The sequence below is a fragment of the Cervus elaphus genome, chromosome 24, assembly GCF_910594005.1.
Source record: "Cervus elaphus chromosome 24, mCerEla1.1, whole genome shotgun sequence".
NCBI classification, from domain to species: domain Eukaryota; kingdom Metazoa; phylum Chordata; class Mammalia; order Artiodactyla; family Cervidae; genus Cervus; species Cervus elaphus.
Genome location: NC_057838.1, coordinates 54,180,337 through 54,197,274, shown reverse-complemented (window position 1 = coordinate 54,197,274; position 16,938 = coordinate 54,180,337). Strand labels below are relative to the sequence as shown.

General features: G+C 43.3%; 1 protein-coding gene and 1 non-coding gene across 8 annotated transcripts in view; one reads left to right on the top strand and one right to left on the bottom strand.

Annotated features, from left to right (window-relative positions):
* Window positions 1-16,938, top strand: part of ABHD6 (abhydrolase domain containing 6, acylglycerol lipase) — a 74,339-nt gene that overhangs the window by 52,683 nt on the left and 4,718 nt on the right. For all 7 annotated transcript variants that reach the window (XM_043885308.1, XM_043885309.1, XM_043885305.1 and 4 more), the window contains 6 exons: window positions 5,775-5,931; window positions 7,290-7,403; window positions 9,016-9,148; window positions 11,891-12,048; window positions 15,344-15,398; window positions 15,640-15,740. In XM_043885308.1, the coding sequence (XP_043741243.1) occupies window positions 5,775-5,931; window positions 7,290-7,403; window positions 9,016-9,148; window positions 11,891-12,048; window positions 15,344-15,398; window positions 15,640-15,740 (718 nt within the window). The remainder of the gene's footprint in view (window positions 1-5,774; window positions 5,932-7,289; window positions 7,404-9,015; window positions 9,149-11,890; window positions 12,049-15,343; window positions 15,399-15,639; window positions 15,741-16,938) is intronic.
* LOC122683353 lies at window positions 9,713-9,816 on the bottom strand. The gene has a single exon (XR_006337703.1). It is a non-coding gene; the product is annotated as a U6 spliceosomal RNA (small nuclear RNA).

Below are 16,938 nucleotides of genomic sequence, written 5' to 3'. Positions count from 1 at the left end.
GCATCTCTGTCCATCCCCAACTCCTGGAGCCTGCCCAAACTCATGTCCACTGAGTTGGTGATGCCATCCAACCATCTCATCCTCTGTCGTCCCCTTCTCCTCCTGCCCTCAATCTTTCCCAGCATCAGGGTCTTTTCAAATGAGTCAGCTCTTCGCATCAGGTGGCCAAAGTATTGGAGCTTCAGCTTCAGCATCAGTCCTTCCAATGAACACCCAGGACTGGTCTCCTTTAGGATGGACTGGTTGGATCTCCTTGCAGTCCAAGGGACTCTCAAGAGTCTTCTCCAATGCCACAGTTCAAAAGCGTCAATTCTTTGGTGCTCAGCTTTCTTTATAGTCCAACTCTCACATCCATACATGACTACTGGAAAAACCATAGCCTTGACTAGACAGACCTTTGTTGGCAAAGACAGCTTTTTAATATGCTGTCTAGGTTGGTCATAACTTTCCTTCCAAGGAGTAAGCTTATATGTAAACGCATTAAATGCACCAACCGAAAGATATAGAGTGGCAGTGCAGGTGAAAACCTGTGTACATATGCACTTCTACTTAACACATCACTCTACTTAACCCCCCAAATTGTATGTAAGTATTTTATATAGTTAGGTTAATCATGTTTCCTTTATGACTTGCAACTGTAATTATCTTTTATTTTTGGTCTGGCTGTTGATTGTGAAAACTGAGCATCTTTTACTATTGTGGATATGTAACTGTTATTTGCTTACCACTATTGCATCATGATCGGTCAACAGAAAATGATCGAATTCTGTATCACTTACTACCGTTTAATAGAAAATCCTGTAATCACTTTTTGAAATCTGAAAAAAAAGGAATGAAGTACTGATACATTCTATAATGGATGAACTTGAACACATGTTAAGTAAAATACATCAGACACAAAAGGCTACATATTGAATAGACCCATTTATAGAAATTGTGTAGAATCCATAGAGACTTGAAGTGAAGTAGTGGATGCCAGGAGGTGCAAGGGGAGGGAAATGGGAAGTGAGTGATAATGGGTATGGATTTCTTTCTCTTTTTTTATTGTGGTAAAATATACACAATACAAAATTTACCATTTCAACTGCTTTTTAAGTGGGTAGTTGAGTTTCTTTTTGATGGAAATGTTCCAGGATTAGTGGTGATGGTTGTATAACTTTATCAACACTAAAAACACATCAGTTGTACCATTTAAAAGGGTGAATTTTATGGTAAATAAACTGTATCTCTATTAAAAAAAAAAAGAATATTCAACATCCTTGTTAATAGGGAACATGCAAATCAAAACCTCAGTGATATATTACACACACATTAGGATAGGTGTTAGTTTTTAAAAAATGAAAAATAGCAAGTTTCGGTGAGCATGTAGAGAAGTTGGAACGCTTGCGCTTTGCTGGTAGAAATGTAAAGTGGTATAACTACCATGCAAAAGCTTAGAGGTTCCTCAAAAAGTTTAACACAGAATTACCCTGTGTGTGTGTGTGTGTGTGCACGTGCTCACTCAGTCATGTCCAATTGTTTGCGACCTCATGGACTACAGCCCGCCAGGCTCCTCTGTCCTTGGGATTTCCCAGGCAAGAATACTGGAGGGGGTTGCTGTTTCCTCCTCTAGGAGATCTTCCCAACCCAGGGATCGAACCTGCGTCTCCTGGCTTGCAGGCAGATTCTCCTACACCGCTGAGCCACTGGGGCAGCACCATCAGAATTACTGTATGATCCAACTATTCTACTTCGGGGTATATACATCAAAGTATTGAAAGCAGGGACTCAAACACATCCTTATTTGCCAATGTACATAGTAGTGTTATTCATAATTGCCAACAGAATGGAAATAATCCAAATGTCCATCAACCGATAAATGATAAACACAATGTGGTATATATGTACAGTGGGATATTATTCGACCTTACAAAGGAAAAAAAATTCTGATATAGTGTAGACAATGGATGAACTTTGAAAGCATTATGCTAAGTGAAATGATCCAGTCACCAAAGAACAGATATTGTATGATTCCACTTATATGGCTATCATATGTGTTACAAAATTTTCCACATTTTCCCCTTGAATTTTGGCAAATGATATATTTGAAGGGAAGAATCTTTTTTATATAATACTGAAACTGCCTTTTATTGGCTACTTCCTGTGTGTTTGGCATTGAACAAAACTGTAATGGCTTATCTCATTTAAAAAAAATTTTTTTTTTCCGGATTATCTCTTTTAGTCTTAACCATATCCTCAGTAAAATGCAACACTTTTCCATATTGTAGATGAGAAAATTCAGTTTCACAATCATATAGCAAAGAATGAATGAGCTGGGATATAAATGAGTGAACAAATTCATGTTACCATGTCATAACTTAGAACTTTGAAATATGCATATTTTGTCATAAAGAGAGCTGTTAAGCTAGCCAATTTTCTTGTATCTTTAATGTTTTGAGTGGCAATATATTCATTAAAAAAGCACTAAAAAGAAGATGATAAGTCTCCCTCCCACCATTGTTCCCTCTCCACCTACCTACTTCTCAAGAGTATTTCATACCTCCGCTCCAGATACTCATCTTAATAGCATCTTGTATATGATTCCATGCTTTTTTGTATGCAAGTACAAGTAAATATAAATATATATATCTTCCTCTCCCTCTCCCTTTATTTAATACAAAGGGTTTAAAGCTGATCCACTTAGACTATTTGCTATTGCATGTCTTGGCTGCCTCTTTGGTGCAAAGTATACCACAAAGTCAATCTCTGATTGAATTAATTATCTTGCATCTTGATTCTTCATGCAGAGTGTTCAATTTGTTTAGATGGTAATATCATACTGAAATCATTTTCAGGCCAAACTCCAGCACTGCCAAGTCTTATGTAACCAACAGAAGCTGAGCTTTCAACCATATGTTGCAAGGAGTAAAACCAGAGAACAGATGAGATAATTCTTAAGAAACAAGTTCTCACTCCCAAAGTCTGTAGGAAAAATATATTTGGAGTGGAAGGCAGAGGAGGGCATGTGACTTTTATTGAGTTTATGTACCATAGTGGAAATAATGTCTCTGCAAAATCAAATGTGTGTCACCATATTCTGCATCACAATTAAAATCCACACTGTTTTTTGTGGTTTGATTTTCTGTCAATTAAAATCCAATTCTTGAGAACAATCAGCTTCTTTGAAACCAGAGTATCACTTAAATATGAGAAAGCCTGTTTGGCCAGTCCTGGTCTGTAAGTGATTCCCTGGACCCAGGAAAGGGACCAAGTTTCCAGAGCCCTGAAGACAAGGGGTAACACCCCAAAATATGGCCTCATCTTCCACTCCACGTTTATTGGCCAGGCAGCCATCAAAAGCAAAGGCTGCCACTATGGAAAACAGTGTGGAGATTTCTTAAAAAACTGGAAATAGAACTGCCATATGACCCAGCAATCCCATTTCTGGGCATACACACTGAGGAAACCAGATCTAAAAGAGACACGTGTACCCCAATGTTCATCGCAGCACTGTTTATAATAGCCAGGACATGGAAGCAACCTAGATGCCCATCAGCAGATGAATGGATAAGGAAGCTGTGGTACATATACACCATGGAATATTACTCAGCCGTTAAAAAGAATTCATTTGAATCAGTTCTAATGAGATGGATGAAACTGGAGCCCATTATACAGAGTGAAGTAAGCCAGAAAGATAAAGAACATTACAGCATACTAACACATATATATGGAATTTAGAAAGATGGTAACGATAACCCTATATGCAAAACAGAAAAAGAGACACAGAAGTACAGAACAGACTTTTGAACTCTGTGGGAGAATGTGAGGGTGGGATGTTTTGAAAGAACAGCCTGTATATTATCTATGGTGAAACAGATCACCAGCCCAGGTTGGATGCATGAGACAAGTGTTCGGGCCTGGTGCACTGGGAAGACCCAGAGGAATCGGGTGGAGAGGGAGGTGGGAGGGGGGATCGGGATGGGGAATACGTGTAACTCTATGGCTGATTCATATCAATGTATGACAAAACCCACTGAAATGTTGTGAAGTAATTAGCCTCCAACTAATAAAAAAAATTAAAAAAAAAAAAAAAGCAAAGGCTGCATCTCCCAATACCTGGCAAACAAATGCTGTATCACCTTATAAACTGATTGCTTCTCTGAGGTGCCCTCAGCTGTATTTGTGGAGGAGCTTCAAGAGCAAGTCGAGGAGCAGCTGTCCTTCTGTAAGACTGAAGAGGTGCCCTGCAGGAATCTGGATGTTGTGATAGAGAGAATTGTTCAGGCAGAGGAAGCCGACGCTGAGATTACTAGGAAGCTGGAGAAACAGGAGAAGAAATGCTTGAAGAAGAAAAAGAAAGTCTTGTTGCAGTTCCCCTTGCGTCTTTGGAAAACTGCAGCAGTGCTCAGGAGGAGGGCCAGGAGATGCGTGCAAGACCAAAGAAGAAGAAGGTGGAGGCCTCAGGAGCCCCATCAGGAGAATAGAATGGAAGAGTCATCTGTATCTTTCTCCAAACCCAAGAAAGAGAAATCCTCTTCCAAGGATTTGGAAGGAGGAGCTGGTTAGTGGTGATCTTGAAGAGACAGCTGGTGGTGGAAGTCTTCCCAGAGGAACAGATCTTTCCCAATAGAGGAATCAGTTAGTGACCCTGAAGAGTCAGGAAACAAGAGTGTCCCCAAGAAAAAGGGGAAGATTCTCCTCCAGGAAGGAACTGTAACCAGTGGACCTGAAGAGGCTGCTGCCAGCAAGAGCATCAGCTCCAAGGGACGAGAAAGTTCCTAAAAGCTGTCCCAGGAAGACTAGAATGGATGTTTCACTGACAGTTCAGGCCCACGGAGATGTTTCACAACCCATCCCCTGTGTCCCAACGAAAACAAATTTCCAAGAATAGATAAATAAATAAGGCTAAGACTCAAATGCAGAGATTTTGTTGGTTGAAACCAGCTTGCTTAGATAGAATCACAAACAGGCAAATGTGTTTCTCACAGAGAAGCAGTCACTGGAACCACTCAAGGCGACAGCTGTGAGGTGTATGGAGTCCTGAGACAACAAGGAGTTCAGACATCCGCCAGTCAGTCTCCAGTTGTCATCTCTTCCCATACGGGGATATGTGGGTGTGGAGTAACCCCTCCACCAGCAATGGCAGCCTTGATGACAGAGTCTGATTCCGCATCTCCACAAACAGGAACGCACTTTACCTTTAAGTCTTTTGATGCATTTCCTACCAATTAAAGTACCTCTGTGGTAAGGTCTTCCAGGTCAGCTGCACTGCACCCTGCGGCAGTCAGGCCCGCGAGTCCACGGCTGCTCGGCCCAGATTTCAGGTGTCGGTGAACATGGCCCGCCAGGAGCTGCCAGCCAGCTCTCCGCAAGGGGAAACCACCTTTGTCTTGGCCTCTCCAGAGCCCTTCCCGGCCTTACCACCAGCCATTTTGAATTCTCCTGAAGCTCAACTGGGCAAGGCACACACCTGTGAGGTCCCACAGCCTTCTTTGCCCTGCAATTCAAACTACTAGAAACACGTATTAACAGAGGGTTATTGTGTGTCTTGCTTCTTAAGAAAACGTCCCGTTTTCCCTTCCTGATAGCGTGCTTAGGAACATTTACACCAGAATATTCACGTAAGGTACTTTCTGGAATGGCCTGACTTAGTGGTCCTCAAGGGTGACTGTGTAGAGGACGAGGGCTGGGAGAATCGTTGCTCTTACTTCAAAGTAAAGCTGTACAGAGTCCGCCTCCCAAAGCTGCTTCTCTGGCGCGTGCTGACTGATTTAGTCTGTATTTTCCATCCCCAGGTACTGGCGGAGGACGCTGGGCATGCAGGTCCGCTATGTGCGTCACGAAGACTATCAGTTCTGCTACTCCTTCCGCGGCAGGCCTGGCCACAAACCTTCCGTCCTCATGCTCCACGGGTTCTCTGCCCACAAAGACATGTGGCTCAGCGTGGTCAAGGTGGGGTGCGAGAGCCTTCCTTCTTCAGAGGGTGTCACTCAGTAAAAAAAAGAAGAGAGGGGGTTCTACTTAAATATGATGTCATCAGCAGTGGTAGAAAGCAGAGGGAACCCAGTATGATCACCTAAGGCTCAAATCACCCTAAACTAATGCAGTATATTATTCAGATCCTTTTATCAGACAGAACTTACTGAGCTGAATGTTATTTATAAAACCAGTGCCTCACCAGCCATTTCACCTTATGACTATTTCTTTGGGAAGTTTCTGATACTCTGCTTCATATTCGGACTGTTATGACTATCAAAGTCCAGGTTTTAAAAAGTCATTTCTGTGTACTCCAAGATTCCCCTCTTCTTCCCTTCTCTGCTTCTCTTTCTCTCTCCCCATCTTCTCCTCCTCTCTTCCTTCAATTTCTGCTTTCTCTTTTCCTTAGCCCTTTAGAGAAGCAGTCTTGATCTGACAGCTTTCTGGGATGGTTTCTCAAATCACTCACTTTCTGTCCTGGTTTATTTGGAGTTGGTAAAAGTGAACAGCTGGTGAAGATGGGGGCTGGGAGAGGTCTGGCAGAGAAGGACCCCAGGGTCCCGCCTCAAGCAGGACCTGACTAATCCAAAGCATGCTCTACATTAGGACAAAGAGGCTCACACATCCCCTAGTTTCTTATTTCCAAAGTTCAGTATGAGGACAGTCATGCTTTAATGAACCTCTGACTTCCTCTTCATCTTTCATATAACTGGTTAGTTGTTTATTGATAGCTGATATATCTCAGATTCTTGGTTAAATGTAGCATATATTTAAATGGAAAGAGGTGTTTAGGATAAAAATCCCTAAGGAATTAGATCTTAATGTTAAAAAAAAAAGAATTGAGACCAGAACTAGGGCGATCAGACATGGTTCTTAGAAGTGTTGCTTCTGTGGACTCTGGAGCTGGCCGGGCTCTGGGAGAACAGAATCACCCAGTGTATTAATAGTTCCAAGTTGGTGGCTGCGAGACTGGGATAAGCATATAAGGGATGAGGGAAGGGAGAAGGAGGTAGTACCTGCCAACAGGTGTCAAGAAAGAGCAAAGGACGCAGGCCTGCTCCCCGCTCCCCTGACCTCTGTTCTCCCCTTTCCAGCCATCCCGAGTCCTCTCCCATTGTGTATTAGACTTTGGGGGCTTCTGCTCTCTGTAAGGCTCCTGGCTGTGTTTATTCATGTCAGATGTTACTAGGGGAAGACAGGGGGTGGTTTAGGTTCCTACCTACCCAGTGGGGAGGCCGTCCAGGTCCCTTGGTAAATGGGGGAGCCTCCCCAGAAACATGGGCAGACATGCTCTGCACACTACATTCTGACTCCCTGGGCCTGTGTGTCCTCAGTTCCTCCCGAAGAACCTGCATCTGGTCTGCGTGGACATGCCAGGACATGAGGGCACCACCCGCTCCTCACTGGATGACCTGTCCATAGATGGGCAAGTCAAGAGGATACACCAGGTAAGCAGGGAGGCACCACCCAAAAGCTGCCCAGGTGGGGCTTGCCCACCATTGCATCCCCAGGTCTGAAGAACAGTCAGTGCGGGCTCCGTTGTGACTCATAATTGCAAACAAAATGGGAGCAGCCCAGTGGTATCCTCGGTCAGCTGTAGAGGGCCAGGGTTTACTGCCGACTTCTCTAAACCTATTATAATTGTTTCTGGAGAAATACAACCTCATTTTCTCAACTGTTCAAAAAGGGAGTTTAGAATTCCTCAAGACCATTTATTTTTTTAGAGTGTATTTTTTTGGTTACCAGCTGCTTGATGATGGTGATAGCATGTCTGCCTAGTTGTGGAGGATGGGGAGGGTGATCTTTTCATTTTGTTCTGATTTAGTATCTTTCTTCAGCCCTCTCTGACTGAGCTTTCAAAGTCATGGGGCTCATGAACCATTTCAAAATTTAATGGTTCATACTCTTCAAGCTGACATTAAGTATTTTCTCCATCCAAGGATGTTTATTTAATGTCTGCCCCTCTCCTCTCTTTAAACTGTGTATTATTTGGAAGCAAGGAACCTTGCTGCTTTGACCGTTTGCTGTATCCTGAGCAGCTGACCATGGTTGCTTGTACGTAATAGGTATCCAGTAAATATTTTTTAGATGAATGGGTAGATGTAGGGAATAGTTGGTCAAATGGTTGAATAGATGAATGGATAGGTAGTTATATGGATGGATGTTTGGATGGTTGAATAGATGGATGGGTGGATAGCTGTGTGAATGGATGGTTGGATGGTTGGGTAGACAGATGGGTAGATAGTTATACTAATGGATGTTTAGATGGATGGGAAGCGCTGTAAATTATAGCCAGTCCGCAAACTATGGCTTGTGGGCTTCGTCTGATCTGCCACTAAGTTTTGTAAGCTAAGTTTATTGGAAGACAGCCACAGTCACCAAGTTACATGTTGTCTTTAGAAGACAGCCACAGTCACCTGTTTACGTGTTGTCTTTAGAAGACAGCCACAGTCACCTGTTTACGTGTTGTCTTTAGAAGACAGCCACAGTCACCTGTTTACGTGTTGTCTTTTAGAAGACAGCCACAGTCACCAAGTTGCATGTTGTCTTTAGAAGACAGCCACAGTCACCTGTTTACGTGTTGTCTTTAGAAGACAGCCACAGTCACCAAGTTGCATGTTGTCTTTAGAAGACAGCCACAGTCACCTGTTTACGTGTTGTCTTTAGAAGACAGCCACAGTCACCTGTTTACGTGTTGTCTTTAGCTGCTTTTGTGCTACAGCAGGAGAGTTGAATAGTTGCAGCAGAGATAATAGGCCCTCAGAGCAGAAAATATTTACTCTTGGACCTTTATTTTAAAAATTTGCTGGCTCATGAATTTGAGGGATCTTTGTTGATTTTACGCTTAAAAACGACCCCTTGACAACCTATGTCAGGTAAAGAAGAGTACATGTATGTAACAGGACTCATCTGGATAATCAAGTAGATTTCAGATCCCATTTCATTAATAGCCCTTTTCCGCTTGTCCCCATAGGAAGTACAAAAGTTTTCAACTCTGGAATCCCCATTGTCATTGTCCACAGTTGTATAACCAAGGCCCTTTCTCATTTCCCTTCCTAGTTTGTAGAATGCCTCAAGCTGAACAAAAAGCCTTTCCACCTGGTGGGCACCTCCATGGGCGGCCACGTGGCTGGGGTGTATGCTGCTTACTACCCGTCAGACGTCTGCAGCCTATCCCTCGTGTGCCCTGCTGGTGAGTTGTAAGACTCAGATCACCCTGTGAGTGACGTGGACACAGAGGGACCTGAATCTCTGAAGAAGGCAATGGCGGTTTCTGCTGTGACTGTCTTTTTAGAATCATCTTTTTGACGATATTGTAGAGATACTAAAAAAGTTTGCCTTAATGGTACAATCAAGCAATAGTTGCATAACCATAATTGTAACCATATTGAGCTTTAAAATACAGAGCCAGCCTTGTCCCACAAAGAATCGGAGGTGGTTAATTAAGAAGTGTATAAAACTTTACAGCATATAAATACTTTGAAGTATAATGATAATATTAGCATCTAACATTTATTGAATTTTTATGAGCTAAACTCTATATGAATTTAATCCTTGCCATAACCTTATGAGGTGAAAGTAATGTTATTATGCGTCTTTCTATTTTGGCTGAAAACTCAGAGATCTTTTCCTATCGCAAGATTTTTTTTTTAAATCAACAAACTTTGGTGTCTCTGTTCTTAAATGTATCCATGTCTACTTGAGCTGTAACATGTCCTCAGAAATTATGATCTGATGTTGGATTTAAAAAAATTTTAAAAATATGGAACACTTCATGAATTTGCATGTCATCCTTGCACAGGAGCTGTGCTGATCTGAATCTGTATTGTTCCAGTTTTAGCATATATGCCACTGAGACAAACACTAAAGTTGGATTTAAAATTTATATACATATATATGTATATGTATATAAATCTTCATACTTGAATTTATAGTATGTTAGTAAGAAAATTTTTTCTCTCTTTTTCCTTCTCTTGCCTCCCCTCTTCATCCCTGGTAATTTACTAGAATATGGTTTACACATAGTAAATTGTCCAGCTTTTCAGTGTATATCTCAGTGACTTTTTATATACGTAATTATTATCCAGATAAGGATAGTATGCCCATTTTATAGGTGCACATTATATTAGTGTTGGAGCCAGGATAGGAACTGGCCCTATGCTGTCTGACTCCAGAACTCAAGCTGTGGTTTTTGGAGAAATCCTTTCATATTCACGGCCTCTTTTATATGACTCATATCCATTACTTTCTTTACCCACTAGAACCCAACCATGAACTGAACTTGTGCACCTTCTACTGAAACATAACTAAATTTATCTTTGAAGCCTTTCAACTCATTCAGAAAGTTAAGTTTTCAGATCTGTTAAGCTCGTTGAAATTGAAGGCAAGTTCCCAAAGGGTTTTCTCTTCTCCTTTTCCCAAGCACTGTGTCTGAAGTTATTTGATCTTATAATAATAAAGTCTGAGAATTGGAGGGGACTTACCAGGTGGTCCAGTGGTTAAGACTCTGTGCTCCCAAAGCAGAGGGCGCAGGTTCAATCCCTGGTTGGGAAACTAAGATCCCATATGTTGCACAACTCGGCCAAGAAAAAATGAAGAATTGGAGCCCCTCTGGAATGTTGTTAGATTTTAAATCACTTATGGAAGGTCAGATCTTAACTGACTAACCAACTTTTTTGAGTGTATCTTCGTTTGCCCAGAGAAGTTTTATACCTGTTTCCATTAGAAAGTTAGAATTGAATTTGTTTGTGTGCAAAAATGAAAAGATACACTTTTTTTTTTTTACTTTGAAATAATTTTAAATTTATAGAAATGTTGCAAAGATAGTACCCTTCACCCAGTTCTCACCTTTAACAGCTCACATAACACAGCAAATTTGTCACAACCAGGAAACCCACATTGGTGTATTACTGTTAACCAAAATTCAGGCTTTATTTAGATTTCATTAGTTTTTCTACAATCGTCCTTTTCTGTTCCAGGATCCAATTCAGGATATACCACATGACATTTAGTTTAGGGTTAATTTTTAAAGCCAAAAGAAATAGATCATGTAATCTGACCATGCATCATGAGAGCTGCACGATATGCATGTTAGATTCAGAGGAGTTGCTGAATATAGGAGATTTATGAAATATGGATTTCTGAAGCACAGTATGGGTTCCACTGCCTCTCTTTCTAAGCTCTAGCTCTTCAGCTAAGTTAAACACCTAGAAACTTGCTCAGTGTTGGAAATGAAATTAGTTTTATGCTCCTTCATACACCAGCTCGTGTGAACTCTTGTGTCATGCTTCAGGTGATAGAAAATAATGGTCAGTCTCAAGGCTCTTTCGGCTCAGGATTGCCTCACGGTTCCCTGGAGGAAGAAGGACTGTGTAGAGGGCAGTCCTGCCCTTCTGCCCCAATGTGTGGGACAGCTCCAAAGGGGACTCACTCTCACTGCATTTTATGTGCTGACCCCAAATGAGAGATTGTTAAGTGGGTCCAGGCTGAAGGGAGGAGTACTCAGTCCTCTCTGGTCATGCGTTTCACCAGGTCTCCTCTCAACCCCACAGATGTGAGAGGGGCTCAGGCTAGTTGTCTTCTAGACTCTCAAACTCTTCTTAATTTCTGTCCTACAGATGAATCCCCTGGCAACTTAAGGGCAGATTCTGATGTCAGAGACTTAGGGGAGGGGCTGAAGTGCTGCGTTTCTTACAGGCTCCCAGTTTGCGTAGCCAGCCCTTAAGATGTTCTGAAGAAAAAAATTTTTCCCTATGTTTCTCAAATTGTGGCTTTGACTTTGACCACGGATGCTAGTACCAATTAAAAAGAAATCTACCAACGGAAAACACCTAAGATACATTAGGTCTGGGCTGATTTTGGAAGTTCTCTATATAAAATGGGGTTTGGTAAGAAGGTAGATATATTCCAAGCTTTTTTGGTTTGGATCCCCCAGGTCTGCAGTACTCAACTGATAATAAATTTGTGCAACGGCTCAAGGAACTGCAGGAGTCGGCCGCCGTGGAGAAGATCCCCTTGATCCCGACCACCCCGGAGGAGATGAGTGAGATGCTGCAGCTCTGCTCCTACGTCCGCTTCAAGGTGCCCCAGCAGGTAGTGTGGCCTCCGCAGCAGTGTGCCTGCCTCTGCCCAGTGCTCAGGTGGCCGGGGCCAGCTTCCCCCTCACGTTCCCTCCTTGTCCTCAGCGTTCATTCATTCAGCAAGTGCCGTGCCTGTGATGTGTCCAACACTATGCTTGGGCACCCTGGGGAAGAAATAAGACAGAGAAGGCCAGGCGGAGAAGCAGTCAATTAACAAGACAGATAATTTCATATTGTAGTGAGTTTTCTAGAGGAAATGAAGATAGTGATGTGCTTGACAACAGAGAGGCAGGAGAAACTTTGATAAGCCTCTGTAAGAAAACAGCCTGAGCAGGGATGGATAAAACAGTTAGGTTCAAGATGCTGGAAGGAGATGCCAAGGTGACGGGACCCCAGAGTGTGAGGGAAAGAATGGGTTGAGGTGAGGTTGGAATGGGACGCAAGGGCTGAATCAAAGATTCTCATTTAAAAAAACAAAGTCTCAGAGCACTTTTAACAGCCTTAAGAATTATTGAGAAGCCCAAAGAGCTTCTTTGTAACTATTGATGTGTACTGTATTAGAAATTAAACCTCAGGAGAACTTAAAACACAAGAATACACAAGTACTCATTTCATTAGCGATCAGAATGATGACATTATCCATCATTATGTAGACTCTGAAAATCAGCGTGCTTTTGAGAGAATGAAAGTGAAAAAGGCAAGCGACATTTAGTGTTATTACGAAAGTAGTTTGATGTCTTATAATCCCGAGAACTGCTTTGAGAACCACTAGGCTGGATCATGTAGAACTTTTAAGAGATTATGGGAAGGAGACTGGAGTTTTTCTAAGTACAGTAGGAGAAACGCTCACGAGTTGTAGGGGAACACAGAAGCAGAGAAATCGTTAGTGTGCTGTACTCCTCCAAGATGAGGGTGTTGTAGACTGGGGAGTGGTGGAGAATGAGATCCGAGAAGCTTTGGAAGGAGGCGGTAGGACTTACTGGCCAGTGCGAAGTGGAGGATGGGAGAATGTGAGTCACAGGTGACTTCTGATACTTTAGATATCAGATAAAGGTAGTGTTTTCTTCCTCTTTTTAAAAGTTCTTATTATTTTCCGGCCACATCACATGGCATGCGGGATTCTCGTTCCCCAACTAGGGATCGAACTTGTGCTCCATGCAGTGGAGACACGGAGTCTTAACCACTGGACTGCTAGGGAAGTCCCAGGGTAGTGTTTTCTGAGTAGGGGAAGGGGAGGGAAGGTGGGTTTGGAGCATCAGCTGAGAGCTCCATTGTGGATGTGTTAAGTTCAAGGTCCCTGAGACGCCATCACGTGCAGGTGTCATGTAGACAGAAATACGAGTGGAGCTGAGGGAAGTCTGGCCTGGGCTGTGTGATTACAGCCATCAGCCAAGGATGATATTAAAAGTCACGGGTCTAAATGAGGTTGTGCAGGAGACAGTGTGGGGAACCGAGAGTCCACGAATGAGACCTCACAACAGTGCATTAGCTTACTCTGTTTCAGGAGCTGGACTCTGCCTCGGGGTGGGGTGGGTCCTCCTGGGAGTTGAGAGAATGGGCTCTGCAGAGGTCATAAACATGACTCATTAAAAGATGCGGCCCATCTCTGAGGAAGCATCACAGAATCAGATTCTGTGGTATGTTCTGTCCATGAAGTTCTCTTTTCAGTCATGACTTTATACTGATCCTCTCTCAGCACTGATCTCTTTCCAGAATAGAGTAACCAAGTAGGGTTTTAGAAAATTCCATGTTTTGAATTGTCAGAGAAGTGAAGACACTGGGAGAAAAGAAATGCAGATCCCAAAGTCTTTCCCTTGTAGGCAGGGAGGGGCCCCTAGGCACTCAGCCTGCTGTGTCACATTGGGTAATGACTGTGTTGGCTGGTTTGCGTCTTCCATTCCTACCTCTGTAAGAGCAAGGACTGTGTCTTTGGTGGTTCTGTTCCCAGCCTATGGCAAAGTGCTTGCATGAGATAGGTCCTAGGTAGAGTGGATGGATCAGTGGACGGGAGGAAGCCTGAACCACGCAGGGATGGAGAATGGATATGTGGGTAGATGCAGGGTAGAGGGGTGCATGAACGGATGCATGTGCATACATCACTGATTTAGGGGTGCAGAGAGATGGGTGGCCGAATGCGTGAATGGATGGGAGGGTGTCTGGAAATGGCAGAGATGGAGGGTGATGGATTGGTGGATGCAGGACAGATGGATACATGGGTATGCGTATGTGATTCGGAGGTGCAGGGTGGGTGGGTGATGGATAGGTGGATGTCTATGTGAACCAGGGATGGAGGGTGGATGGGTAGCTGCAGGCTAAGTGGACACATGGATGGACATGTGCATGTCTGAATCAGAGATGCAGGATGGATGGATAGGCAGGAGTGTGGAGCAGAGGTGGAGGGTGGATGGCTGAATGCAAGATGGGGAGATGCATGGGTACAGGATAGATAGTAGAACAAAGGAAATATCTGATGCTGAGCACACTGTGTTGGACAGTTTGCCATTGGTCTCACCCCTGGGCTTCCACTTCCAGAATAGTCAGATGCTCCAGTGGGTGGGTTTCGTCCAGAGCAGTTATGACTGGGTCTTCCCACTTCAGTCAGCGCACAGGACTCCTGCGAGTGTGTTGAAGGGGTTCAGTCCATTCCTAGGGAAATGAGAGGACTGACGGCTGCTGATGTGACCCCTGGACCCTACCTCGAGACCCCTGAGGTGGGGGAAGAGGCGGGCCATGTTCCTTCTGGCCCCAGCACCTCTCCGGGTCGGTCTCCCAGGTCCAGGAGCCCTGGCCTGTCAGCATTGCTGCAGCCCCACGGCCCGCGGCAGGGAGGGCCCGGCCAGTGTCACACAGTGAGCTCAGGACATCGAAAGCCTTCCCAGAACTTCCCTAGGGGTTGATTTCTTCATTGCTTAAGAGGCCCATCATCCCCAATAGTTAATTTTTTTTTAATAGACCTTGTTTTATATTGGGTATTACTGAGTAATTACTTGAAATTATTTTCATTCTGATTATGTCTCAGGATAAGCAGAGAATTCCTCATAGGTGAAGCAGCTTACATGCCACTGGGGTCCTTTGTCTTCACAGTTATTTCCAGAGTTCCTTCCTTAGGAGAAAGAAAAAAGCCTCTTACGAACCTAAGTCCCCATTACATTGCATGGTCATCACGGGAATTTGGAGACCAGGCCTTACAAACCTTGACAACGCCCGAAACTGCTGGCCTTTGGTTTCCCCTCTTTGTCCCAGACCCTTCTGAGGCCTGAGGATACCAATTTTCCCTCGCCTTCTGACTTTGGGTTATTTTTCCCTAGATCCTGCAGGGCCTTGTCGATGTCCGCATCCCTCACAACACCTTCTACCGAAAGCGTAAGTAGACCTGTGTTGACCTCTGAGCCTGTGACACATCTTCTGGGTGGCCGGCTCTTATTCCTTACTTTTCTGAGACTTTGACAGTTTTCTGGGACCCCTCAAGAAAGATGCAGTGCCTTAGACTTAAACACTATATACCTTGTATATATCCTATATATACATATACACTATTTATTTCCTATACTTGGTGGTGTCCACAGCACAGCCTACACTCACTTTATTTTCCTTCCCTACAAAGTGTTTTTGGAAATCGTCAGTGAGAAGTCGAGATACTCCCTCCATCAGAACATGGACAAGATTAAGGTCCCTACGCAGATCATCTGGGGGAAACAAGACCAGGTACGTGGTGTGTCCCTGGGGCTGCCTGCGACCCTTGCACCTGCCTCCAAGGACAAGCTCGCGGTCCTTTATGAGGGGAGCCTGGCTGCTTCCTGATACAGAGGGAGGTGGCACGCACCAGTGCCAAGTGCCGCTGTTCCCAGGGAGCTGAGGGCAGTGACGGTGGCCTTCTAAAATGTAAGGCAGTTTGAAAGCATTTTTGTAAATTATCTTTTTCAAAGCCATATAGTCACGTGGCACAGAAACCTTGAAAGAGTACAGAAAGATGGATAAGAGTACACTCGGTCTCTTTGACATCCTAGATCCCAGTTCCCATTTCTTCAAGGCAGCACTTACAGTTCATGTGTGTTTCTTTTAAATTTTCTAAGGCAACAGTTGGCACACGCTTTCTATTAAAGGGCCAGATAGTAAATATTTGCAACTTTGCGGGTGATAAGTTCTTGTTACATCTATTCAGCTCTTCTGTTGTGATGGTGACATGCAGAACAAATGGTAAGCAGAGCTCCAGGGAACCTTCAGTCACAAAGCAGGCAGGGGCTGTTGTTTGCCTGTTTCTATTCTAAGCATGTATCAGAGTGCATAAAGAAGTGTTATGTATAAGATTTTCAAACATGCAGTATATACAGTTTCACACATTAATTGCTTCATATATATGAGAAATATGTACCTTGGAAATCATTTAATATCAGCTTGAAGAGATCCACACATTCTAGTACTTTAAATATTTTATTTTGAAAGAATCTCAAATTTACAGGATAATTGTAAAAATAGTACAGAGTACTCCTGTATCTACTTTACCTAGTTTCATCAGTTTTAACTGCTTTTTCAAAAATTCTCGTGCTATAAAATTTACCTTGTTGCACACCCCGCTGCAGCCCAGTTGTAGAATGCTTCTGTCACTCCTGTAAGTTCTCTCTTGCCCATTTGCAGTTAATCCCCATTCCTGCTTTCTGTTCAACCACTGACCTGCTTTCTGTTTCTGAAGTCTTGTCTAGAATTTAGTTATCTAAAATTTTCATAAAATGATATTTTACAGTGGTAGTCTCTTGCATCTGGCTTCTTCCAGCATGATGTTTCTGAGGTTCATCCATATCGTCACCTATGCCAACAATTTGTTCCTTTCTATTGCTGAGTGTCATTCCATGATATGTATGTACCACATCTTACTTATTACCAACTTTTTAACATTTACCACCTC